We start from the raw sequence: 27,500 nt of genomic DNA, 5'->3' as shown, positions 1-27,500 counted from the left end.
TGTCTGTCACATTGCTGTGTTCAGTCTGTCTCTGTCTGCTGTCTGTCACATTGCTGTGTTCAGTCTGTCTCTCTCTGCTGTCTGTCACATTGCTGTGTTCAGTCTGTCTCTCTCTGCTGTCCCTCACATTGCTGTGATCAGTCGGGTCTCTGTCTGCTGTCTGTCACATTGCTGTGTTCAGTCTGTCTCTGTCTGCTGTCTGTCACATTGCTGTGTTCAGTCTGTCTCTCTCTGCTGTCCCTCACATTGCTGTGATCAGTCGGGTCTCTGTCTGCTGTCTGTCACATTGCTGTGATCAGTCGGGTCTCTGTCTGCTGTCTGTCACATTGCTGTGTTCAGTCTGTCTCTGTCTGCTGTCCGTCACATTGCTGTGTTCAGTCTGTCTCTGTCTGCTGTCCCAACTCTTCAGTTTGTAATCTGTATAACATAATACGGGCGGACATCAAATTAAAATGCCTCCATGCAGGGCCGTTCCTGGCCATTTGGGTGCCCTAAGCGTAATTGTTCTGTGGTGCCCCCCCCCCCCCCCCGTAAAACTTTCAATAACTGTCAAACGAAAGACTGCAAAATCATTAATTATGAACGATACTAGTGTATCTCACATTTCATTACATGTGGGAAACAAACAATTGTTAGAATTACTGTACATGTCAGCAAACAAGTGATTGTTAAACTGTACATGCAAGCAGGGGCGGACTGGGATCATAATTCAGGCCGGGCATTAGATACCAAGCAGGCCAGGCCGATACAGGCCGACGTGCGTGCCGGCGTCCGAAGGGCGGCGGCGAAAAATTTGGGCTGTTTGAAGCCCAATTTGGGCCGTTTGAAGCCAGATTTGGGCTGTTTGAAGCCAGATTTGGACCGTCTGAAGCCCGATTTGGGCCAGTTGAAGCCAGATTTGGGCCAGTTGAAGCCAGATTTGGGCCGGTTGAAGCCAGATTTGGGCCGCTTGAAGCCCAATTTGGGCCGTTTGAAGCCCAATTTGGGCCGAGTCCAATTTTACAATGAGATGCACCCTGAATAAAGTAATAAAACCACTAGTAAACCAGTAGGCGGCGCCTGGCCTGCTGTTCAGTGTTTTTTTGGTGCCCTCAGTCACGTGAGGCCCTACGCAGTCTGCGTACTCTGCGTAATGGGTTGGAGCGGGCCTGCCTCCATGTTCTCGAAATCAGATAAATATTCAAGCATAACTTACAAAATCATTCAGCTACGCGATCTGTTACCCCAAACAAACATGGCAGCTTCCAGTCCCAGCTTTCCGACCCACCACAGCTGACTTCCGGCAAACAACGCAACTCTTGTGAGACTTGAGCGAGATTCTCCTATCTGATAATCTGATCCTGTCAGTGGTCAAAACAAGCTAATTTAGTGCAGTAGGGGCATGTGGGAAAAGTGGCTGCACACTGAAGCGATCTTGGTCAATACTGCACCAATTTCAAAGATTGCTGTTCACATTACAGTTATACATATATATATATATTTATAAAACAGGGTCCAAGTTGGAAAATACCAAAGTTCTCCTTTAAACATTGGTAGCCTATAGGGCAGTGGTTTTCAAACTTTTTGCACCTGAGGTACACCAAAGAGCAAGACAAAATCTCAAGGCACACCTACTGTATTATATCCATGCAAAATAGCCTCTATAACATGTGCTATCACTCGTATCACTCTAAATGTTTTTATTTACTCATGCCAAACACAATTTAACAAACTACTATAGTACTATCAAGATAATTCAGGGATTAATTTGAAACTTAAAATGACTACTTCAAAGCAGCAACACACTCAATTTCTGTCTATAGTTTTAGGCTATATTTGCAGTAATGTATCATGTTGTCACAAAATCCCAATGCACACCTGGACTTGCCTCAAGGCCAGTGAGCCTGCTAGACACACGATTTGGGAACCACTGGTATAGGGTGTGATGTGATGACATACATTTTTAGATTGAGAAATTGCGCAAATGTGCTTTGAGTTGAAAATATCCTTTGATTTTAGCAGGAAGCAACGAAGATGACAGATAAAGAGAAGCTGTTGGACACACTGGATGCTTTGGGAGAGGAAGAGTTCAAGAGCTTTAAGTGGTTCCTGGAAGGTCTCCCAGCCATCAAAAAGAGCCGACTGGAGAAGGCAAACAGGCAGGACACAGTGGACCTGGTGGTGCAGACCTACAACGAACACCCTCTGGAGGTGACCAAGAACATTCTGAAGAAGATGAAGAGGAATGATCTACTGCACAGGTTGTCAAACAGCAGCTCGGAGTCGGGACCCAAAGGTAACTCATGAGATGAAAATATAAACCTGTGAAAACCAGAAATGACACAGATGACTCATACGTTTATAATTCAGAGTCAAGAGGTAAAGACAAGACACCTGCTAAGCAGCCACACCACCAGACATAAAGTGACATTTCTGTCCTGTACATCTCTGTACACGCGTACAGCCACACCACCAGACATAAAGTGACATTTCTGTCCTGTACACGCGTACAGAAACACACTGTATCTGGCAACGTGCCAGGAGATGTCCGGGCTGCCACACGTCCCGAGAACACACAACACCAGAGAGTTCTGTCAGTGCACACGCCTCGTAGAAGAACTGTATTTATTTATTGTGGAAGGAGTTTCTTGTGCTTCAGCCCCTCCACAGAGGGAAGTCGCTGCTCTCAGAACAGGACAAAATACTGAAAACAATTCAATGAGCCATTTAAAAAAGACTGAACCCAAAGAGAGGACTGCACCACAGTGTATGACTGTAGCAGTTGGAGATGAAGTGCCTTGCTCAGGGGCACAGTGAGCAGATGTTGATGGATGGGAGAGTGAGATTAGCTGTAATTAGCTGTAATTCAACCCATCAGACCTGTAGTCATAAACTCACTCCAAATGTTCAGATGTTGCCTCCTACATCTGTACTACTAATAGTTGAATGACAGTATGTGTCATTGTTTAAAACAGTGGTTCTCAACCTTTTTGAGCCGCGAACCCCAAAATACTTTAAGCTGGGGGTTTGCATCCCCCGCTCCCACCACTACTCAACCCAACGGCAGTGTGCACGCATACCAACCCGTTCTCACTCCGAGTGCGTAGCATATTGACGCTTTGTCCCGTCCCTTGTGCGTCGCTTGTTACTAACATGGTACCCTTGAGCGACCCATGAAACGACTTGGGCTTTCCGACTAAACTCAATGTAAACCCATGGAAGTCATATTTGACGCTTATGCTCCCCCATTAGCCTAACTGCTCCCCCATTAGTCAACTGCTCCCCCATTAGGGTCTGGAGGAGCTAACCTCTCCCAGACCCTAACCCTAAACCTAACCTCTCCCACCCCCTATGCCTAAACCTAACCTCCCCCAGACCCTAACCTCTCCCACCCCCATGCCTAAACCTAACCTCCCCCAGACCCTAACCCTAACCTCTCCCACCCCCCACGCCTAAACCTAACCTCCCCCCAGACCCTAATGGGGGAGCAGTTGACTAATGGGGGAGCAGTTAGGCTAATGGGGGAGCAGTTGCCATAAGCGTCAAAGATGACTTCCATGGGTTTGCATTGAGTTTCGTCGGAAAGCCCAAGTCGTTTCATGGGTCGCTCAAGGGTACCATGTTAGTAATAAGTGACGCACAAGGGACGGGACAAAGCGTCAATATGCCACGTGCTCGGAGTGAGAACGTGTTGCGCATTCACACACTGATTTCACTCACTCACTGAATTTGTTTTGATGGTTTATATAATGCATTAAATCATTGGTATGGGAGATTTAATCATCAATGAACTACATTGATGATTAAATCCACTACAAATGGAAGAGAAAGAGGGGGAGTGATAGTGAGTTACCTTCACACCCTGTCAATCTCTATCATCATCATCATCATCATCATCATCGCTCACACACACACACACACACACACACACACACACAGACAAACACGCACAAACAAACGACCTTTACTGTCTGTCCACAGGTTCGCACACCAGGAGAAACTCAGACACCAGAAACGTGCAGGTGACTTTTTTTTCTTTGTATCTATTTTTAAGGGGTGCAGCCACTTCTATAAGTGGCTTTGTGTGTGTATGGTGAGATTTGGGGGAGTTCATAGATCTGGGGAGACTGGCTCTGACTCTGCACAGAGAGAGAGAGAGAGAGAGAGAGAGAGAGAGAGAGAGAGAGAGAGTGAGAGAGACAGAGAGAGAGAGAGAGAGAGAGAGAGATGTGTGGAGGACAATAGCTTTTTGTCGGTGATACACGCGTCGCACGCACGCATACACACACGATCACACGCACGACACATTCACGCACACGCACAGTTTTAAGACACACCTGGAGATGAATGCCGAATTAATTTCCTCATTGGCGAGACTTTGGCACGGTATGGAGAGAGCGGCTCGAAACACACACAATCCAGTAATGCACGTACACACACAGACATGCACACACACACACACACACACACACACATGCGCGCACAGACACACACACACACACACACACACATGCGCGCACAGACACACACACACACACACACACACACACACACAGGCATGCCACACAGCACGGATGGACGCGCGGACGGTTCAGACATGCACAAAATGCACGGCTTACTTCAACAACTGGGTGTGGTTTTTACTGACCTTGTTGTTTATATTCTATTGGCTTTGCCCTTTCAGAGGCTGTAGCCTATTGGATAATATCCCACGTGACGTGTGTCCAGACCAGAGCCGTGTAGATAGAAGAGTCCCAACATCTCCATTCACTCCAATGGACCATTTTTTTTTACTCTCAAGAGTTCCAGGAAGTAAGGTCCTGGATTAAGCAGCACTGTTGAGTTGCAGCAAAATAGACAGTTTGTGTTGTACTCTGAAAGGGTTTCCCCCCCTTGAATCAAATTGTACATTATCAGCTTTATTTTAGCATGCAAAAGTAGCGCGAGACCCATTCCTGGCTGTTCATTGGCTAATGAGTCTCGTATTTTGGTCCTCCGCTGACGCCACTCTCTCTCTAGAGGACACTCGTCCAGACTGAAGATTTTTCATACTTGGTGTCGCCCCCTTTCACCGCATTTCATTTTCATTTTTTTCATTTATTGAGTTTAAAATTACAGGGACAGCACACATTAATAATCATTTCTGTAAATGTGCCAGTTTAGCCATGTTGGCTAGTTTTCAACAATAGTCCCTGGGCAGGTATGATGGTGACAACTGCAAATACAAATACAAATACATAAAATGCATTAGAACAGGAACAGCAGACACTGTAGCTACCTGTCGTGCCGCACACTTCATAAAATCAATAGAAATCACATAAAATAACAGGGGATAACAATACAACACATAAAACAAAGCATGTCAGGATGTTATAGAGCATGGTCGCACACTTGATTGTCTCTCAACCAAGATTTGAAGTTGACTTTAAAAGAACAATAAGTGACACATAGTCTCTGCACTGTGATGGGAGACTGTTCCATGTGTGAGCTGCTGTCACTGAAAACGCTGCCTGTCCGAAGGCAGACCTCCTCAAAGGTATCATGCAATCCCCTCTTGCCACAGACCTGGTGCGTCTGTCATTGGTTGTTTTTTGCTTTTTTCATTTTTCATCACTTCTTCAACGACTTGGAGTCGTTGTGAAGGAAAAGGGAGATGAACAATAGTCGCGCCCCCATTTATACCACACATGGTATAGTGTGACGCGAAGTGACGCAGTGAAAGGGGGCAACACCAAGTATAAAAAATCCTAAGTCTGCACACGTGTCACGTGGGATACTATCCAAGAGGATACAGCCTCTGAAAGGGCTGCGCCAATATCTATAAAGTATGGTTTACTTTAAAACCTTCGGTTTCCACCATGGCTTGTGCTTCCAAACATGACAAGAAGAAAGGAAAGAAGAGAGAGACAGGAGGGAGAAAAGAAAGGGCAACACTCACCCAATTTGATTGGAAAGTTAACTTAGCACGACTTGTGCTCCCCTAACATACTTTAACTTAATATCTTCACAGAAAGTGTTTACAGTGTTTACATTACACTCCTCTTTCAGCCAACATTTAATCAACGCAGGCAAACTAAATCAGTTGTTTCTGTCTCTGCCTGGTGCCAGGCCCAACAGATGCAGCTTCTCCCCACCTCCTCTACCATTGAGACAGACCAGTCCTCCTCCCAACTGAAGCCCTGTCTCTCCACCCCTCCTACCATTGAGACAGTCCAGTCCTCCTCCCAACTGAACCCCTGTGTCTCCACCCCTCCTACCATTGAGACAGTCCAGTCCTCCTCCCAACTGAAGCCCTGTCTCTCCACCCCTCTACCAATGAGACAGTCCAGCCCTGCTCCCAACTGAAGCCCTGTCTCTCCACCCCCCCTACCATTGAGACAGTCCAGTCCTCCTCCCAACTGAAGCCCTATCTCTCCACCCCCTCTACCATTGAGACAGTCCAGTCCTCCTCCCAACTGAAGCCCTGTCTCTCCACCCCCTCTACCATTGAGACAGTCCAGTCCTCCTCCCAACTGAAGCCCTGTCTCTCCACCCCTCCTACCATTGAGCCAGTCCAGTCCTCCTCCCAACTGAAGCCCTGTCTCTCCACCCCTCCTACCAATGAGCCAGTCCAGCCCTGCTCCCAACTGAAGCCCTGTCTCTCCACCCCTCCTACCAATGAGCCAGTCCAGTCCTCCTCCCAACTGAAGCCCTGTCTCTCCACCCCTCCTACCAATGAACCAGTCCAGTCCTCCTCCCAACTGAAGCCCTGTCTCTCCACCCCTCCTACCAATGAGCCAGTCCAGCCCTGCTCCCAACTGAAGCCCTGTCTCTCCACCCCTCCTACCAATGAGCCAGTCCAGTCCTCCTCCCAACTGAAGCCCTGTCTCTCCACCCCTCCTACCAATGAGCCAGTCCAGCCCTGCTCCCAACTGAAGCCCTGTCTCTCCACCCCTCCTACCAATGAGCCAGTCCAGCCCTGCTCCCAACTGAAGCCCTGTCTCTCCACCCCTCCTACCAATGAGCCAGTCCAGCCCTGCTCCCAACTGAAGCCCTGTCTCTCCACCCCTCCTACCAATGAGCCAGTCCAGTCCTCCTCCCAACTGAAGCCCTGTCTCTCCACCCCTCCTACCAATGAACCAGTCCAGTCCTCCTCCCAACTGAAGCCCTGTCTCTCCACCCCTCCTACCAATGAGCCAGTCCAGCCCTGCTCCCAACTGAAGCCCTGTCTCTCCACCCCTCCTACCAATGAGCCAGTCCAGTCCTCCTCCCAACTGAAGCCCTGTCTCTCCACCCCTCCTACCAATGAGCCAGTCCAGCCCTGCTCCCAACTGAAGCCCTGTCTCTCCACCCCTCCTACCAATGAGCCAGTCCAGTCCTCCTCCCAACTGAAGCCCTGTCTCTCCACCCCTCCTACCAATGAGCCAGTCCAGCCCTGCTCCCAACTGAAGCCCTGTCTCTCCACCCCTCCTACCAATGAGCCAGTCCAGTCCTCCTCCCTGTCTCTCCACCCCTCCTACCAATGAACCAGTCCAGCCCTGCTCCCAACTGAAGCCCTGTCTCTCCACCTCCTCTACCATTGAGACAGTCGAGCCCTGCTCCCAACTGAAGGAGGTGAGCAGCATTGTGTTGGATGACATGTCAATTGGCATAATTGCAGGGGGTCTGTGGGATTATTATGATTATGATTATCATTATCATTATTGTCATTATTATTATTATAGCTATTATTATTGTTACTATTATTATTTGTTTTCTCATTATTATGAAAAAATATCTTTATAATCATTTTGGATTAGAAGAATTCAAACACTAATTATTTTTCCACATAATGATCATTATATAAAACAGAAACAGCCTATAGTCTGTCTGTATTGGATGGACAGTTTGAAGCCTTGAGTGACTCAATTGCCCATTTGGGCATTTGGGGAGGCAGCAAAGCTGAGTTACAGTAAAAATACAAGATATTTTAATATCTCACTCAATATACAGTAAGCATGATATAGAGTGCCGCCCTCTTCCGGGTTCGGCATATACGCACCAAGGGATTATCCGCCATTCATTCTTCCATAGACATTCCTTAAAATGATTATGGAAATAGTTTTACGATTCACCTATATTTAAAATCAGGAGAGACCTATAACATTTCACCTGGATTTTCTTTAAGGGGGGGGGCGGGGGTGATCGGTGTTGATAGTGGCCAAACATCAGACCCCCTTCTCACCAAACGCCAGCATACGCCATCAACTCGCATGTACTCGCACTCGCCCTGTCAAGCCCCGCCCCGCTGCTGCAGCTTGGTTGGCTTGCCTTGCTGTATTTCCGTCTTCAATTGGTCTATTTCGGTTTTGGCCCCTCCTCTCGTCTTGTCGCTTGCGATGTCCTGTCGCCAGGTATCCCAGCATGCTTTGCAAGCTGGTGAGCGACAAGATGGCAGCGAGGGAAGGAGGGGCATTTCGAAATCGACCAATTGAAGACGGAAATACAGCAAGGCAGCCAACCACGCTGTAGCAGCGGGGCGGGGCTTGACAGGGTGAGTGCGAGTACATGCGAGTTTATCGCGGTCGGTGTGTAGGAGGGGCAGAGCCTGCCTTGGGTCTCCGCCCACAATTGCCAAAAGTCTGACTCGAGCGAGCACAGAAATCAACTCGAGAGGGGAGAAAGACAGAGAGAGAGAGGCAGAGCAGAGTCGTCCAGCGCTCGCCAAGTAAAAACACTCGCACATGGTGGCTGCTTGTGCGCTTGCTGTACTTATAAACACACAGGTAACATTCTTTGCCTCTCGCTGTGCTTTGCTGCTCGCCCCCAGCTGCCTGTTTCAGCGCTCTCGGTGCAGTCTCTGTACGCAAGATTGCGCGAGTATGAGTATGTATCTGCCCGTGTCAAACAATATCCTACGCTCGTGCTTATGTTTGATCGAACTCTCCCTTTATGGCAGAAATGTGGCTCCATAGTGGTGGAACAGATTATACAGGCTATGATTCTGTTCAAACTGCAAACCTTTTGTTCAAACTGGCCTATTTCATGCAGTGTCTCTATTGAGGACATTTGTGAACAATATTGTGCATGTAAATAATGTTTTCTGAAACATAGAAGTTGCAACTTGTTTTCATTGATGGACATTAATTTATACAACAGGATCTTAGCCAACAGAATCATTATTTTGAGATAGAAAATAAACACTGAACACAATTGGCCGCTTACTCCCCCCCCCCCCTGGATAAAACTAATACCGTATACCGGGGTCTAATGTCATTAGACATTAATGGGTAAAATAATTGTGTGACTGTGATTATTTTCAATGTTTATTATAAAACAATATTATTCTGGTCTAATTTCCATTACCGTGGTATGTGGCAGCCGGATGCAATGGCCTCGCCTGTATTGGCATCTCGCGTGACTCATGACAGCCAATTACAACGCTGTACATTTAAACGTAGGCTACACTGCTCAGTGCTCAACCACTCACAGCTCTCTCCTTTTAGCACCTTCTCACTTGTTTAAACTACACAATTTTCGGTTTGTTTGTTTGATTTGAGTTTGATTTCTAAGGTACATTTGATCAAACATTGGACATACTGTATTACTCAGGATATGAAAATGTACCTGCTGGTGTCCTAGTTATTAATTTTCCTTTAGATTTTTTCTGCACCCCCAACCTTAAAGTTCAAACTTCGCCTATGATCTTCTAGTTTCTTCTGATAACAGGATCTCCACTGTAGCTTTAAAAATGACCCTGCTACAGCCATTTGATTACCCGCCTGCAGTACCTCCACGGCCCACAGTTTGAGAATCAATGCTATGGAATAAGAGTCATGGAGAGAAATAGCCTATTTGAGGGGAGGGGCATGAGGGGCGGTATTGTTCAAAAAGAGAAAAGGCCTCACTGAGGAAATGCAGACTGTACTGTGCTGTAGCATAATATCAGACAAACATCTTTTTTTTTTTACCAATTACCTTGTGTTGTCTGGGCTGATTAGGTAATCTTGCAAGACCCAAATATCTAAAACAGTCACCATGATAAAATGTGATGAGACAAATCTTTAATAATTGCATAATTACCCTAACCTGATGATAAAATATAATTTGCTTTTATTATGTTCTGCAGAATGCAGACCGTCATGACACAGCTGAATTGATCACGCAGCAATATAAACAAGACTCTGCTTGGTTGCAGGTGACCGAGCAGCAGGTTCTAACCCCGATCAACAAGAATGATCCAGTGGAGGAGTTGCCTAAAGGTAAGTGATGGGAAGGTAACAAAAAATATGTGGGGGGAAAAAACATAGAATTGGCACATTATTCAGAGACACACCATCTCATGAATGTAGTCATAATACAACACTATGTATCAACAACTTGTCTAAAGTGTGGGCGGTATCATTTTGACTTGTACCCCGTTGTTATTCTACATAGATAATAGATGTGTTGAAAACAGACACCAAAACTTTTGTGAAGCTCTTTGAGAGACACCTCAGTAGCCACATGAGGGATTGGACTCATCCTCAGGCCATCTAGTTAGAGTATGAACATCCTAACCACCAGCCAACTGCCACCAAAATATTACACAAATTCAGACCGTCTTTACCAGTCAAATTGATTTCTTAGCCATCGCAATAGTTTCAGAACAGGATGGATTGGTTGAAAACCAGCTGGTGACCTGAAAAAGTGCTCAGTACTTTACCAGCCACAGCTGAGATTAAGCAGCATTTGACTGGTGATACTGTGATAAGGACAAAGAAGATACTTGACCACTCCTGCCTGGCAATTATATTTTTCTTCGGTCGAACATATAGACCTGTCAGAAAACCCAGCCTGGTATTGTGGTGTATCCCTGTACCTATTTTCTGATTACTGTCACTACATGAAGAACACAGCAGTATGATATGTCTGATAGAGTCTAAATAAATAAATAAATAGTAAATAGACATTTATCATGTATTTTACTACATGAGGAACACTATGGGCTCTATTTTCCCACTGGCGTTAGACGCCAAAAAAACGCGCCTTGCGCCTGCCTCGGGTTTTAGGCCCCGAAATGCGCTTTACGCTGAAGAGGCGTGGCGCAGTGCCAGAATAGGCCGGAATGGGCGTTTCGGCCTTAAATACCGGCCTAACGATATCTTCCCCCCCTGGCGTTAATTTAGCGCTTAGCGCTTTTCAAAACCAGCCTACCATAGTCATTTTTAGACTTGCCAAAAAGCTGTTTTCAAGCAAAAAAACAAACCGTTATAAATAAATTGTATCTAACGCGGAAGACAGAAAAAGTGGACGTGGTGAATAAGGTGAATAGGCGCGAGCATTTTGCAATGAAACTGTAGAAAATACAAAATAGCTGTAAGTACTCAATCTCCAACAATACGACTCCTCCACACCGCCCACTTGAACTTTACCCTACTTCACCTCATCAACTCAATTACACACCATGTACACTGGACTTATCACACACACACACACACACACACACCTTGTACTTGTACTTGTACCTGGACTTATATCACACACACACACCTTGCACTTGTACCTGGACTTATAGCACACACACACACCTTGTACTTGTACTTGTACCTGGACTTATAGCACACACACACCTTGTACTTGTACTTGTACCTGGACTTATATCACACACACACACACACCTTGTACTTGTACTTGTACCTGGACTTATAGCACACACACACCTTGTACTTGTACCTGGACTTATAGCACACACACACCTTGTACTTGCACCTGGACTTATAGCAAACACACCTTGTACTTGTACTTGTACTTGTACCTGGACTTATAGCACACACACACCTTGTACTTGTACTTGTACTTGTACCTGGACTTATAGCACACACACACCTTGTACTTGTACTTGTACCTGGACTTATATCTCACACACACACACACACACACACACACACACACCTTGTACTTGTACTTGTACCTGGACTTATATCTCACACACACACACCTTGTACTTGTACTTGTACCCTGACTTATAGCACACACACACACACCTTGTACTTGTACTTGTACTTGTACTTGTACTTGTACACAGTAGGGACCCCAGGAAGAATAGTCTGAGTAGTCAGACTAATGGGGATCCATAATAAACAAATAAACAAATACTTGTACCTGGACTTATAGCACACACACACCTTGTACTTGTACTTGTACCTGGACTTATATCACACACACACACCTTGTACTTGTACTTGTACCTGGACTTATAGCACACACACACACACCTTGTACTTGTACTTGTACCTGGACTTATAGCACTCACACACACACCTTGTACTTGTACTTGTACTTGTACTTGTACCTGGACTTATAGCACACACACCTTGTACTTGTACTTGTACCTGGACTTATAGCACACACACACCTTGTACTTGTACTTGTACCTGGACTTATAGCACACACACACACCTTGTACTTGTACTTGTACTTGTACCTGGACTTATAGCACACACACACACCTTGTACTTGTACTTGTACCTGGACTTATATCTCACACACACACACACACCTTGTACTTGTACTTGTACCCTGACTTATAGCACACACACACCTTGTACTTGTACTTGTACTTGTACTTGTACTTGTACCTGGACTTATAGCACACACACACCTTGTACTTGTACTTGTACCTGGACTTATAGCACACACACACCTTGTACTTGTACTTGTAGTTGTACTTGTACCTGGACTTATATCACACACACACACCTTGTACTTGTACTTGTACCTGGACTTATAGCACACACACACCTTGTACTTGTACCTGGACTTATAGCACACACACACCTTGTACTTGTACCTGGACTTATATCTCACACACACACCTTGTACTTGTACTTGTACCCTGACTTATAGCACACACACACCTTGTACTTGTACTTGTACCTGGACTTATAGCACACACACACACACCTTGTACTTGTACTTGTACCTGGACTTATAGCACACACACACACCTTGTACTTGTACCTGGACTTATAGCACACACACACCTTGTACTTGTACTTGTACCTGGACTTATATCACACACACCTTGAACACAGAACACAAACCTGCAAATATATACACATTGAAATGTACCATCATTGGTGGTGTATGTATGTATGCCATTTCCAAACCCGCACTTTACAACAGAAACCGTTGATCATATTGTAATTCTTTAAAATAATGCAGAGGCAAAAGTGTGTTACAGCTTGATCTTATAACTCAATCATTTTTCACTCCCTTTCTTCTCAGGCGTGGACTTTGTGAAGAAATACCGGAAATTGCTGATTGAGAAAGTGAGAAGGGTCAAACCAATCTTGGATCACCTCCTGGGCAATGACACTATCATGAAAGAATCTTATGACACTATCAGATCAAAACCTACCTGTCAAGATCAGATGAGGGATCTCTATGATTTACTGACAACAGCTGAAGCCAAAGAAGCCTTCTACGAAGCCCTTCAGAATGAGGAGACGCTTCTTTGGAAAGAGCTCAAGGCAGAATTAGGCTAATTGTCATGGTCAAATTCATTTTCAGACCAAACATATAGACAAGGTCTATTTGAGCCAAATATGTTTTTATATGGAACCATTTTATATCACGTATATCCACGTACTGTACCATATCTTTATGTGTTTCAACTTCTAAAAATTGCTGTTTGACCCATGGCTTTATTTCATTCAATGTTAATATGAAAGCCGTTAAAGCTCTCATACATTAGATAAATTAGTTAAAATGTGTGTGTGTAGTACAGTGTCATGGCCACCATACATTCAGGAGAAGAGGAGGGAGTGGGGGAGTACCTGCGACGTCTCCGACGGAGAGGGAACAGGCCGCCCGCCTCTACCCTCCATGATACTCAGCAATGTGAGGTCATGGAGGAAGAAAATGGACGAGCTGCGGATCAACGCTACAGCCTGTTACGATTAGCGTGAGTCATCTATCATGTCGTTTACTGAGACGTGGCTCCATCGTGATATTCTGGACACTTTGTGTGAGTTGGAGGCGTTCTCTCTCATTCGGAGTGAAGCGTCGGGGAAAGGAAGAGGTGGGGGAATTTGTGTTTTTATCAATGACAATGTGATGGATGTGGACAATGCTACTGAAACTGTTACTGATTATATTCAATTTTGTGTGGACAATGTGATACCTCAGAAAGAAAGAACTGTTTACCCTAACAACAAACCATACATACAGAGCCGGTCTGCCCTATACGCACACTACGCAGCGTGCGTGAGGCCCCATAAAGCAGAAAAAGGCCCCGCCCCCGCAGATCAGAAAGAAATTGCGTTGATCAGAAGTGACAACTAATCTATCCTTCCATTGCAACACCAGCGCACACAGGCAGCAAGCCTGCTGCCATTTTGGCCTGGAAGAGACACCTCCGATTGGCAGTCACGGTCCTGTGCTGTTGTCCCATTGCCCAAAAAAGTAAATGTTTCAACTCTTCTTGCCTTCAACACTCTTTGGCAGTTTGTACGCACGCACCCTCGCCTTCCCCAAACAAGTGTTTGTTTAGCATCCATGGAGACAGTACAAGTTTGCTCTCTGAAATATGAAGCGTGTTTATCCCTCTGGCCATGAACAAAAGAAGAAGAAGCAGCGTCAAACTGAACTGCGCCAACAGCAGTCAGGTAGGCAAGACATGTGTTGCACACTGACGAGCTAACCTCATGTTAGTTGAGGTGCTAACGCACCTTGCAATCTCTCTCTCTAGCTCGCTGTAGTCTGTGTATGTTTGCTAACCTAGTGCATGCTTGTTGTTGTAATGCTAGCCACAGTTACAAGAAAATGACACAGCAGCACTAGCATTTATTCAGCAAAATAGACAGGATCACTCCTCATAGATCGATAGACAGACAGGCAGGCAGGCAGACAGACAGACAGACAGACAGACAGACAGACAGGCAGACAGACAGACAGACAGACAGGCAGGCAGGCAGACGGACAGATAGAGGCTGGGTTTCCCAAAAGCTTCTTTACGAAGGCATGCGTTTCCCAAAAGCTTCTTAGCGCTAAGAAGCTTATTTGACCCTTCTTAAGGCTCCCGTAAGAAGCCAACGCGTTTCCCGATTGCTTCTTAGCCTAAAATTATCTTCCGTTAAGAAGGCTGCGTTTCCCAAAAGCTTCTTAGGGCTAAGATGATCTTTCGTTCAGAAGGTTTTGTAAGAAGGGTCTGGGGCATTCTTAACACCTTCTTAATGACAAAACACTGGCAGATCCAACCGTGTCAGGCAAAAGGAGATACTTGTGTCCACTGTTCCTCTTGTGTTTTTCCCTTTTTCCTTTCTTTCATGCACCCTTTAGTGTTTAAAATTGGGGAGCACATGAAAATCTCCCCTGTATGTATGATTACTTGTGTTTTAAATGTTTTACCGTACGCTATATTTCTCTAATCAGAATGGATTCCTTTTATAATAAGAATGTTGTGGATTTATATAGCACCTTTCACATAAGGTCGCTTAAATTCTGTAGTGTTTCTCGCAATTTTGTTGTATGCTGTGTATATAAAGCAATTTGAACTGCAGTCCATGTCTGAAATAAAGAATGTTTAATAGAAGAAGTTCTTGTTTAACATGACCACGATTAGGTTATTCTACAACAGTGTTTCTCAACCACTCGTGGCCCACTGGGCCGCAGAGGACCTCTCACATCGAGATGGTGGACAGCTCCAGTTAAGATGCTTCTTAAGAGCCTTTTTTTTTTTTCTTCTCTTCTGTTAAGAAGGCATTTGGGAAACACTTCTTTGGAGCCTTCTTAACTCCTTAAGAAGCTTCTTAACTCTTAAGAAGCTTCTTTGTTGGGAAACTCAGCCAGAGACAGACAGACAGACAGACAGACAGATAGAGACAGACAGACAGACAGACAGACAGACAGATAGATAATATTCTCAGGGAGAATATGATCTTCCTAGTTAGGGGTGGTGCACTGTGCACACAAAAAAGAAAGACACAATGCAAAATAACAGCAAAACAAACAATAACAAGGCCAAAAAGTACATTGACAATAATAAACAAGACAATCTATAGTCTATCAAACTCAATCAAGATTTAGTTAAAAGTCTACTCTGCCCTAATGCAAGATGGAAAGCAAGGTATTGACATTAACTAAATAGCTATTGATTAAATATCAACTTAAAACTGTTGGGCATACTGTAAGCTAATTGCACAGTTGTATATGTTTAATATTTTTTTTACTGTACTACTATTTTGAGAGAAAGCTGCCTGCAGCCATTCTGTATAGCCTATAGGCTTATGTTTACATTTAGCCAAAGCTAATTGTGTGAAGACTAGACTAATTACCAGGCAGCAGAGCCAAAGCTCAGTGCTCATTTTTCTACATTTTATATTTTCTACTATTTCTTGTTAATATTCACTTATCTTAAGATTATATTCAAAATATTATATTCAATAAATAATGTTTGTTTATAGCTCATTCTGTTCTACTACTACTTACTCTGAGATTGACAGATGGAGCAAACTGTTTGGTAACACTTTATAATAACGTTCAGTCGTAAGTCATTTATAAGCCTTTAGTTAATGATGAACTAACCATTTACAAAACATGAATATACATTTGTAGATGATTTAATAAATCCTATGTTAACATATTACATATTACATAATGTGTTATAAGTCATCTATAAACTTTTTGTAAATAAAGTGTTCCTCACCTGTTATAAGTGATGTGTAAATCATGTACAATTAATTTACAAGGCTTTCTGCATCCCCTAATCTAAAGTGTAAACCAGTCATCACACATAAATGTGTTACATACAAGGGAGTATAGCTCTGTTTGTCAAAATTGAAGCCAATGTGGAAGTGTCCTCTTTGCCTGCAGGTGACGACCCATTGGTTTGTGGACTTCTGTTTTGAAGCCTCAAGTATGGCTTCAGTAAACACTTTCATAATGCGTTTCTGGTCTCAATCGCTATATTCAGACTATGTTTTGGGGTGTGATTGACAGGTCGCTTGTCCATTGATCACACAGCTCGCCGATCACGGACCAATAGCAGGCCGTGCTCTGTGGGAAACCTCTGGACTTGTGTCGAGATCCAAGATGGCAATGGCCAAAATGCCATACAAACAGAAGTCCACAGACCAATGGGCCACCCCCCTGCAGGCCATTCGAAAGAATGCAAGTTTAAGTGCACTTCCACATTGACTTCAATTTTGACAGAGCTACCCCTTTGTATGTAACACATTTATGTGTGATGACTGGTTTACACTTTAGATTAGGGGATGCAGAAAGCCTTGTACATGAATTGTAAATGATTAACACATTATTTATAACAGGTGAGGAACATTTAATTTACTAAAAGTTTATAGATTACTTTTTGTGATATGTTAACATAGCATTTATTATTCATCTATACATGTTTTGTAAGTGATTAGTTCATCATTAACTAAAGGCTTATACATGACTTACAACTGAACGTTATTATAAAGTGTTACCGCGGGTAACTTGTTGAGTGGCTCTTCTGTGTTCAACAAACAGACACGAACTGATCGTAATGCGCAGGTTTCCTTCCTCTTTACATCGTTAACATGCATGACACAAAGCATATTGGGAAATCACCCAGTTTGAGGATGTTTTCACGCCTGCCTTGTTTGGTTCGATTTGAACCAAAGAGACAGATGGGAAGGGCGTCATCTTGAAGAGGATTGTTGACTGTCTGCACTTAAATGGTCAACAAACACGCTCAGTGAAGTACACACACACAGACACAGACACACACACACACACACACACACACACACACACACACACACACACCAGGGGATCTCACAGACAGAAATCCTAAAACATAAAGTTTCACGCAACACTTCACAAAAAAGTTAGGTTAGCCTAGATACAGACTAAGGCTACATTATCTTTATGATTTTAATACCTTTCCTATTTTTAGAATAAGGTTTTAATGGATTGTTTGATTGATTGATTTCTTAATAAAAGTTTATGAAAGGAAAACTTAGATTTATGACTATGTAATTTTGCAAGTAATAGGGTCAAATTGATGATACAGTGTTGATTTGCTTTGGTAGAAGTGTAACAGCAATACATTATCGTGGGAGAGGGAACATTCAGAAGTACAATGTGTTGTGTTTTAGGTGTGATGTGTGCACTTGGCTGGTAGACAACAGTCATGAACAGCATGCAGGTGTCATGTTCTGCCACCAGAGGTCACTGTAACCAAGCAAAAGGATGTGCAGTCAGAACTAACCAGTGTGTGTGTGTGTGTGTGTGTGTGTGTGTGTGTGTGTGTGTGTGTGTGTGTGTGTGTGTGTGTGTGTGTGTGTGTGCGTGTGCGTGTGCGTGTGCGTGTGTGTGTGTGTGTGTGTGTCTCTCTCGATGGCTGTTGTTAACCTTTGTCCTGTCGACCTTAGTTTTCTGTGTTTTTGTTATAGCTCACACAAAAGCAAAATTTATTAAGCATTTATCTTTCTCTGCGCTCTCTCTCTCTCTTGCACACACACACGCACACACATAACACACACACACACACACACACACACACACATACACACAGTCTCTCTCTCTCACACACACACACACACACACACACACACACACACACACACACACACACACACACACACATACACAGTCTCTCTCTCTCTAACACACACACACACACACACACACACACACACACACACATACACAGTCTCTCTCTCTCTAACACACACACACACACACACACACACACATGGCAGTTTCAGGGGAGGCTCTCAGTGAATGGAAGTGAAAAAGTATTACAATAGTTATTACACTACATTATCAAAAGGTGATCACAAATGGCCTAAATGTGTGGGATTCGGTTAAAGAGATAGTTCAGAGATACACATTTTCGGCAATTTGACAGAGTCAGAAACAAAAATGTCATGGATTTGACATCTGTCAACCAGCAGTATGGGGCTATCTTCACTCAATTGTTGAGTGTCTCTGGCATTGTTCACATTACAGGCAAATCTGATTAGCTGATAAAGTCATTAATCATCATTATCTTGATTGGTTTCCCAAATCTGATTTGGGAGTGTGTCCGCACTGCCACAAATCTGATGTTCAAGTCGGATCTGTGTGTCCAGACCTCCATATGTGGTTTGGGACAAGTGGCACAAATCAGACTTGGAGCATCCAGACTCATAAAACCAATCTGGATGGAATCATTAATAGGTCACTAAAGTTCACAAATCGGATTTGGCCTCCTAGTCTGAACATGGCCTCTGAGATCAACTGACATGATCTCGCGTCACCAGGCTCTTCTCGGCGAGAAAGAGCCTGGCCTCCGTTTACAAGGGATTTTGTCACTCGGCCTGTTTCCGGCCTAGAGCCCGCCCTAGACAGGAAACAAGCAGCGGAAACAGCTCGTTCACTTGAGAATCAGACACAACACGAATAAGAAAATAAAACGGAAAACAACAAAACAAAAGATGGACGTACCGAACAAAGTTTTTGAAGAAGTTATTGTAGAAACATCGCGGATTCACAATATCACATAGCCTATTTTAAGCCGTTACAGAAGCTTTGCATCAGACAATTAATCGAGGAAAGAGACATTCTCGCGTGTCTACCAACTGGCTTTGGGAAAAGCTTAGTATTCCAAACCCGGCCGACTGGCCAACTTTTCAAACAAATGGCCAGTTGATGGAATAGTTATAACGCTATAGTTGTCTGTCCGCCGTTATCGATAATGGAGGATCAAGTAGGCTACAACAGTTGAAATCCAAAGGCATCTCTGCTGCCTGTGCTGGGAAAGACATGGACATTGATCATAAGATTTCACATGGCGAGTACTCCATTGTCTTTGGCTCTCCAGAAACCTTCCTCGGCAGTGACTAGAAATGTGCCAACGCTACTATACAACTTGTGTTGTTGTTCTTTTTATCAGGCTCTAGCTAACGTAACCTCGCCGCGTCAAACTAACGGGAGACGTTTTTTTGGCGCACTTGTTTCCGGTATTGTTTCCTGTTTCCTTGGTTTACGCCCCCATGGCCAAAAGCGGAGTAGACTACATGATCCCATGAGCATGTTGAGGGGGAGGGGGGGGGTTGGATTGGCACCTTTTTCCAAGATTTGTCTGGGGGGAGGCCCACGTTCTCATACTTTGAAAACCCCCGCATGTTTTTTCTTTTATTTAACCCCTTATTTAACCAGGAAGTCACATTGAGGTTGAAACCTCTTTTACAAGTGAGACCTAGCCAAGACAGGGTCAGCAACGTGAAAAAACGTAACATGACAACATCAAGTTACAGACACACAGCAACATAGATGGGACTAAAACAAAACATTAACAGGACTGCATAAATCACAACACAGCTACAATAGTTACAACGAAAGTACCTAAAAGCAACGACATTATGTTACAATGTAGATAAAACAACTAAAATTACAATGGCTACAGTGAAATAAAAGGGCAGCAATATTTAATTGTGTATTTACATATTAGTTGAAACAATTGCAACCAAAAGTAGCCACTTCCTTAATTCTAAGTTTAAAATCATGCAAGGAGATGAGGGTCTCGAGTTTGAGTTTGGCTTGCAGATCATTCCAGGACCAAGGACCATAGTAGAACAGACTTGCTTTACCAGCCTCTGTTCTGATAGGAGGCACTTTGTATTGAAACCAATGAACATGTGGTTCATCCTTGCTGTATAGGAACCTTTGTACAAACATCCAGGTGTGTTTCTCTTCTCCACTGTCTGTCTCTCCCTCTCTCTCTCCCTCCCTCTGTCCCTCTCCCTCCCCCTCTCTCTCTCTCTCTCTCTCTGTGTTTGATCTTAAGTGTTTGACGAATAGTGTCTGCTTCACTTCTGTATAGCCTCCACTTCCAGCCCTCCTGTAGCTGGAGTAGCATGTTTTTGTGTCAGTGAAGTGTGACTCTGACACGCACACACACACACAACACAAAACACACACACCCACACACACACACACAGACACAAACACACACGGCACATCACAGACGTCTGTGGCTCCTCCCCTCTCACGGGGGTGTGGCATCGCCTCTCCCTGCCTCTCCTGAACGCTGTGAGCCGTCACAGGTTTGGCTTTCAACCCTGCATGGAGCTGATGATGGACTTCTGGTGGCTCCGCCCCCCCTTCCTCTCCGGCTCTGCTGATATAGTCGCTCCGAGACTTCCGGCGATGGGCGGAACGTATAGGAACCAAAGTGCTGTACTCCAGGAAAATATTCCGCTCAATTCTTGCGTTGATGTTATGGAACCGGCAAGTTTATTCAAGTACTTCTTTGAATACTTGGTTTGGTATGTGGCCATGCTTCTTATTCTTTCTCTAACTCGTAGCGACTGGCGAGGTTAGGCTGCCTCCTGCTGCATTTCTATGGGGAAAGAAAACACTGCGAACTGGAACACAGGAGCGGAACACAGGAGCGGAACACAGGACCGGAACGCAGGAGCGGAACGCAGGACCGGAACGCAGGACCGGAACACAGGAGCGGAACACAGGAGCGGAACACAGGACCGGAACACAGGACCGGAACACAGGACCGGAACACAGGACCGGAACACAGGACCGGAACACAGGACCGGAACACAGGACCGGAACACAGGAGTGGAACACAGGAGCGGAACACAGGAGCGGAACACAGGAGCGGAACACAGGACCGGAACACAGGACCGGAACACAGGAGTGGAACACAGGAGCGGAACACAGGAGCGGAACACAGGAGCGGAACACAGGACCGGAACACAGGACCGGAACACAGGAGTGGAACACAGGAGCGGAACACAGGAGCGGAACACAGGACCGGAACACAGGACCGGAACACAGGAGCGGAACACAGGAGCGGAACACAGGAGCGGAACACAGGAGCGGAACACAGGACCGGAACACAGGACCGGAACACAGGACCGGAACACGGGGTGGGACATCCTGCCTGTAGTAATGCATACCAGGCTCTTCTCCTCGGGCCTCGGGAAGAGCCTGGTGATGCGAGGTTACTGCTGCATGCTGGACATCTCATGGTAGCCTAGCCTCTTCATTTTGCTCTCAAAGTGCACCAGATTGATGCATTTTACTTTAAAATGTACCACATGTTTAAGACAACAGAAAAAGCATCACTTCATTGGCTGTGTGGAAGACGACACAGACAGACAGACAGACAGACAGACAGACAGCAGACATGCAGACAGACAGACAGACAGACAGACAGACAGACAGCAGACATGCAGACAGACAGACAGACAGACAGACAGCAGACATGCAGACAGACAGACAGACAGACAGACAGACAGACATGCAGACAGACAGACAGACAGACAGACAGCAGAGACAGACAGACAGACAGACAGACAGCAGAGACAGACAGACAGACAGACAGACAGACAGACAGACAGAAAGACAGAAAGACAGACAGACAGCAGAGACAGACAGACAGACAGCAGAGACAGACAGACAGACAGACAGACAGCAGGCAGACAGACAGACAGACAGACAGACAGACAGACAGACAGACAGGACAAATCTGTCTACAAATTTGAGGAAGCTAATCTGATTTCCTGCAGTGGGACAAGAAAGACTGCTGTGGCCAGACTGCTTGTTCTCAGTCAACACCTGCTATCCTGTGACAAGGCCCTTAGAGCAGGCTGTGTGTGTGTGTGTGTGTGTGTGTGTGTGTGTGTGTGTGTGTGTGTGTGTGTGTGTGCAGTGTTGGGCAGTAGCTTGCTACAAGTAGCGAAGCTACATAGCTTAACTACATTTCTCAGTAGCTTGGTGGTAGCTTCACTACTTTTGAACCAAGTAGCTTTTTCAGTAGCTAAGCTATTTATAGACCCAAGTAGCTTGTAGCTTCCCGCAAAAGCTACAAGCTACTCGCCAGAGAAAATCCATGAGCAAAGCACGCAGTGGAGATTTCTGCTGCGGTTTGGATTAAACAGGAGGAGACATTGCATATGTCAAGTGTGCCTGTGTAGCCAATAAAGCACTTCCAGTTCCATTATGATGGACAACAAGTGTTGTTGTCTCATCCTTGCTTTTTAGCATCCTTGCCTCTCTTGCAGCGAGACCCGGCACTACTCTGCCTCTGATTGGGTTGGGTTTAAGCAATGAAGACTGATGATTGGTTAAGGGTAGGGCAAAATATGTCATGTGCTGGCGAAGTCACATCAGCAACAAACTTTGAAAGATGGCAGAGCCAGAGGGAGCCACTGGCAGTGATGAAGAAGACATTCAGGTTTTATTGTCTGTTTTTGAATATTGTGCCAGTGAGAGTTTCAGTGTATTTTATAATATAATAAACAATCAAAATTAGATTTTTTTGCCTGCCTATTTGTTTGGTGGAAAGTTGTTCTTTGACATGAAGTTGATTCAATGTGAGAAAAAAGTAGCTTTGATGTAGCAAGCTGCTTTTGTCATGTTGCTCGTAGCTTAGCTTGCTACATTTCTCTGGGGATAGCTTCAATGTAGTTTAGCTATATTTAATCGAGAGCAACTGATAGCTTAGCTTACTACATTTTCCAAGTAGCTTGCCCATCACTGTGTGTGTGTGTGTGTGTGTGTGTGTGTGTGTGTGTGTGTGTGTGTGTGTGTGTGTGTGTGTGTGTGTGTGTGTGTGTGTGTGTGTGTGTGTGTGTGGAACAAAAAAAACACTGCAAAAAAAAATCACATGTTTTCACCAGTCCTTTTCATCAAATTAGTGTAGCTATAATTGGGAGTGATGGTGTTACAGTATAGGCTACTGGTGGAAGTGCACGGTCACAATCTGGCCCTCTGGTAGCGAGGACATTTTTTGTGTGGCCCTCTCTATCATCAAAGTTGCCCATCCTTGCTCTAAGTCTACATGCACGGAACGGGAGGAAATCTCTGCTTGCTTTGTGTGTGTGTGTGTCTGTGTGTGTGTGTGTGTGTGTGTGTGTGTGTGTGTGTGTGTGTGTGTGTGTGTGTGTGTGTTTTGTGTGTGTGTGTGTGTGTCATTCTAATGTATGGGTTAAGTTAAGAAAGGATCTAAGGCAGGGGTGGGCAATTCGTTTTCATGGGGGGCCACATGAGAAACCCAGATTGTTGCCCGGGGCAAAACAAATATTGTCATGCCGTAACCCATGGATGGAGAACTTTGATGATAGAGAGGGCCACAAAAAAATGTCCTCGGGCCAGACAGACATCCTGCCTGTAGTAATGCATACCAGGCTCTTCTCCTCGGGCATCGGGAAGAGCCTGGTGACGCGAAAAACCTTTTGCTGAGGGCTCGGGGCCGAACTGCGCCAACGCGAAAAATTTGGGGCATTTGAAGGTTTAGAGGAATAACTAATTTTAAATTCACAGTTGTGATGTCCTTATTCAGTCTTAACCACCAATATTTGATCCTTTTCTCATTCACTATGTCACCACCTGCTCTCCCTGCACGGCTTGAAATTAACTTTTTTGACCACCTGCCAATATAACTGCTAGATTTTAAAGTTACCAGCCAATTAGAATTTCCACTAGCCAAAATGTTTTTCTTGAAATAAACCAGAATATGAGTGGGTTAATTTAAGCATAAGTATCAGTAAGTGGCCCTGGATTCTCAAAGCCTGTGTTGAGGGTCACACAAGAACAAAAATGCACTCTTGAAGCGAAATAAATCCAAAACCGAGTTAATCAGGGACGGCTGGTATCAATGGGCTAGGGGGGCTAAGCCCTCCCTATCATTTCCAATAAAATGAGAAAAGTATTATTATTATTCATTCTTTACATAAATGATATCAAACAAACTTAGAATTGGTTGTTTATGTTGGTGGAATTGCAATGGCGGCTGCAACATCATGAACGAGATTGACTATTTACTTTCTCATCCATTTTCCTTGATGTCTGACGGGGGAAAAATGGAAGTGAAGAGACTGGAGGCACAAAGGGACAAACGACAAAATCGTAAGTTTTGTGTTACGTGGTTTGAACAGCTGCTCGTTAGACGTCGACAGCTCTCTCTCTCTCTCTCTCTCTGTCTCTGTCTCTCTCTCCTCCCAATAGAGAGCCGCAGGGATGACGTATTTTTGTAGGCTGAATGCGGAAGTCCCGACCTTCCTGGTTCTTCACTGTTTCTGCCTATGGGATTTTTGAATGGGTTTTTGGCGCGATGCTTCAAATAATGTCTGTGGGCAATGCAAGTTTAACCAAACGCGAACCAAGGTTCAGCGGGATAATCTTCACACATGAGGACCACTTTCATGAGTTTTGTAGCGTAAATGCGAGCCCTAGAAGTAAAAAGCTCGAGCTAAGCTAATCCAGAACTACACACTGTCGCATAGGCTTTCACGTCACGTCACCACTCAACCTGGACTTTTGTTGATGTGTGCGCTGCTGTGCACTGATTACCCCGGGCTGAACGGGGCTGAACCAGGTGAGGGAAAGAGAATTTCCGTGTTCGTCCTTTGAGTGGTGACGTTATTGACGTATATATCTCCATTGACTCAACAGTGTAGTCTCATTTAGCCGTTTGCTAGCTAGCCACCCTTTTAACGGCACATAAAAGCTTCAAAACTCATAAAAGTGGTCTTCATGTGTGAAGATGATGTTACTAAACACTGGTTCGCGTTTGATTAAGCCAGCGTTGCCCAGAGAGATTATTAGAAGCATCGCGCCAAAAACCCATTCAAAACTCCCATAGGCGAAAACTGTGAAGAACCAGGGCTGTTAGCATCGATGATTTCCGGACTCGTTACTGCGGCTCTCTATTGTGGTCTGATAAAGACTGGGAGTGAAATCTGTGGGAATGTGTTGGTTGTGCATGTAGTCTGTTCTATCATGTAGCCCTCATGTAGCCCTCACCCAACTTGTTGACAATATTACTAAAGCCCTCGACAATAAGGAAATTACACTGGGAGTGTTTGCTGATTAATCAAAGGCATTTGATACAGTCAACCATGACATTTTATTACAGAAACATTATTTTTATGGTTTAAGTGGAACAGAACTGTTATGGTTTAAAAGCTATTTATCAACAAGAAAGCAATTTGTATCCTGGAATAATTCATCATCAGATTACAGATTGATTTCATGTGGCGTGCCGCAAGGATCAATCCTGGGCCCTTTATTATTCCTCATTTATGTTAATGATTTATACTTGACCTCACCAAATGCATTTTTCATCTTGTTCGCTGATGACTCCAATATTTTTTTATCCAGCAAAGATGGACATAAATTAGTATCTGAAATGAACACTGAACTAAGTAAAGTTGACATCTGGTTTAAGGCTAACAGACTATCACTCAATACAAAGAAAAGTTCTTACATGATGTTTACACCTAGAAACCAACAAGCCAAAAACACTTTCCTAATGTACACATAGCCAATAATGTCCTAGAAAGAGCTGCCGTCATTAAATTCCTTGGAGTTCTGATAGATCAAAATCTGAATTGGAAAAACCATATAACTGTTATTTCTAATAAAATAGCAAAGAATATTGGAGTCATCAGAAGAATTCGATATCTGCTATCAAGAAAAATCCTTCTCAATCTATATTACGCAATGATTCATCCATACATTTCATATTGCAATATTGTTTGGGTCAGCACCTATAAATGCAATCTCACTGGTATTTTCACTCTGCAAAAACTTTTTTTCAAAATGATTACTTTTTCAAACAGATTCACCAGTTCCACTCCTTTGTTTCAATCTCTAAATATCCTCACCATTTTTTATTTAAACCACTTTCAAATTTGTTATTTTGTTTTTCAGTCTATTCACAACCTTCTCCCGATCTGTTTTCAAAATGTATTTCAGTTTAATTCCCAATTCCATCAGTATAGTACTAGATCAGCCAATAACCTTCATCCCTCCTTCTTCAGGACAACTTTTTCCCAATTTTCCATTAGATTCAGAGGTCCACTTTGTTGGAACCGGTTACCATCTCACATTAGAAACTGCACCAGCCTAACTTCTTTCAAAAAAAAAAAAACCATTAATTTATTTTGATTCCAACTAAGCAATGAAACATCATAATCACCCCTGCCTTATTATATATGTTTTAGCACATTAGCAATTGTTTCTGTTGTTAGTTGTGTCATGTCTTTGTTTGTTTCATTTTGTTTATCTTTATGTTGAATGTTTTGCATTAGGAGGGCAACCTCACAAGCCCTTAAGGGTTGTTATTGTTCCTCCTGCACATTTATTTTCAATGTCTTCCCTTCCCAATCAATATGTACCATACTGTATATACTCTGTTTTGTTTTTAATCTATCATGTATTGTTGTTGTTGTTTTTTATGTGCAATAAACTAAACTAAAACTAAAACTGCATCACACCATTATTGCATGTAATGTGTAGCCTACAGATCAAAATAGTCAAATGGTGTGTGTGTGTCTGTGTGTGTGTGTGTGTGTATGTGTGTGTGTGTGTGTGTGTGTGTGTGTGTGTGTGTGTGTGTGTGCGTGCGTGCGTGTGTGTGTCTGTGTGTGTGTCTGTGTGTGTGTGTGTGTGTGTGTGTGTGTGTGTGTGTGCGTGCGTGCGTGCGTGCGTGCGCGCGCGTGTGTGTGTACCTTTGACCACAGCCTAGAGGAGGCCTTTCTGACCAAGATGTTAAAGTATCAACAGCTGAAGCATACCATTTCACA

At 44.2% G+C, this 27,500-nt stretch overlaps 3 protein-coding genes across 3 annotated transcripts in view; all 3 read left to right on the top strand.

Annotated features, from left to right (window-relative positions):
- Positions 1-4,672, top strand: part of LOC310774925 (caspase b-like) — a gene marked incomplete at its 3' end in the record, with an annotated part of 9,763 nt that extends 5,091 nt beyond the window's left edge. The window contains exons 2-4 of the mRNA XM_083635017.1: positions 1,999-2,275; positions 3,961-4,001; positions 4,664-4,672. Coding sequence (XP_083491143.1) covers positions 2,014-2,275; positions 3,961-4,001; positions 4,664-4,672 — 312 coding nt within the window. The 5' untranslated portion in view covers positions 1,999-2,013. The remainder of the gene's footprint in view (positions 1-1,998; positions 2,276-3,960; positions 4,002-4,663) is intronic.
- LOC310775857 (uncharacterized protein) overlaps positions 1-27,500 on the top strand; it is a gene marked incomplete at its 5' end in the record, with an annotated part of 198,040 nt that overhangs the window by 23,000 nt on the left and 147,540 nt on the right. The window lies entirely within an intron of this gene.
- On the top strand, positions 7,228-15,340 carry LOC310774570 (apoptosis-associated speck-like protein containing a CARD). Its single transcript, XM_083634659.1, has 3 exons — positions 7,228-7,572; positions 10,136-10,199; positions 13,207-15,340. The coding sequence occupies exons 1-3, from the start codon at positions 7,435-7,437 to the stop codon at positions 13,464-13,466; spliced, it is 462 nt and encodes a 153-aa protein (XP_083490785.1). The 5' UTR covers positions 7,228-7,434; the 3' UTR covers positions 13,467-15,340.

The sequence above is a fragment of the Poromitra crassiceps genome, assembly GCF_964638095.1.
Source record: "Poromitra crassiceps genome assembly, chromosome: 4".
Lineage (NCBI taxonomy): Eukaryota > Metazoa > Chordata > Actinopteri > Beryciformes > Melamphaidae > Poromitra > Poromitra crassiceps.
Note: the sequence above shows the minus strand (reverse complement) of the source record. Positions and strands in the feature narration are given on the sequence as shown.

What these genes read in the sequence shown, in the direction of transcription:
- LOC310774570 (XM_083634659.1), top strand. Translation starts at nt 7,435, where the DNA reads ATGAGCCAGTCCAGTCCTCCTCCCTGTCTCTCCACCCCTCCTACCAAT. An exon ending in CCTGCTCCCAACTGAAGGAG is followed by an intron (nt 7,573 to 10,135) that starts GTGAGCAGCATT and finishes GCTTGGTTGCAG; the next exon opens with GTGACCGAGCAGCAGGTTCT. An exon ending in AGTGGAGGAGTTGCCTAAAG is followed by an intron (nt 10,200 to 13,206) that starts GTAAGTGATGGG and finishes CTTTCTTCTCAG; the next exon opens with GCGTGGACTTTGTGAAGAAA.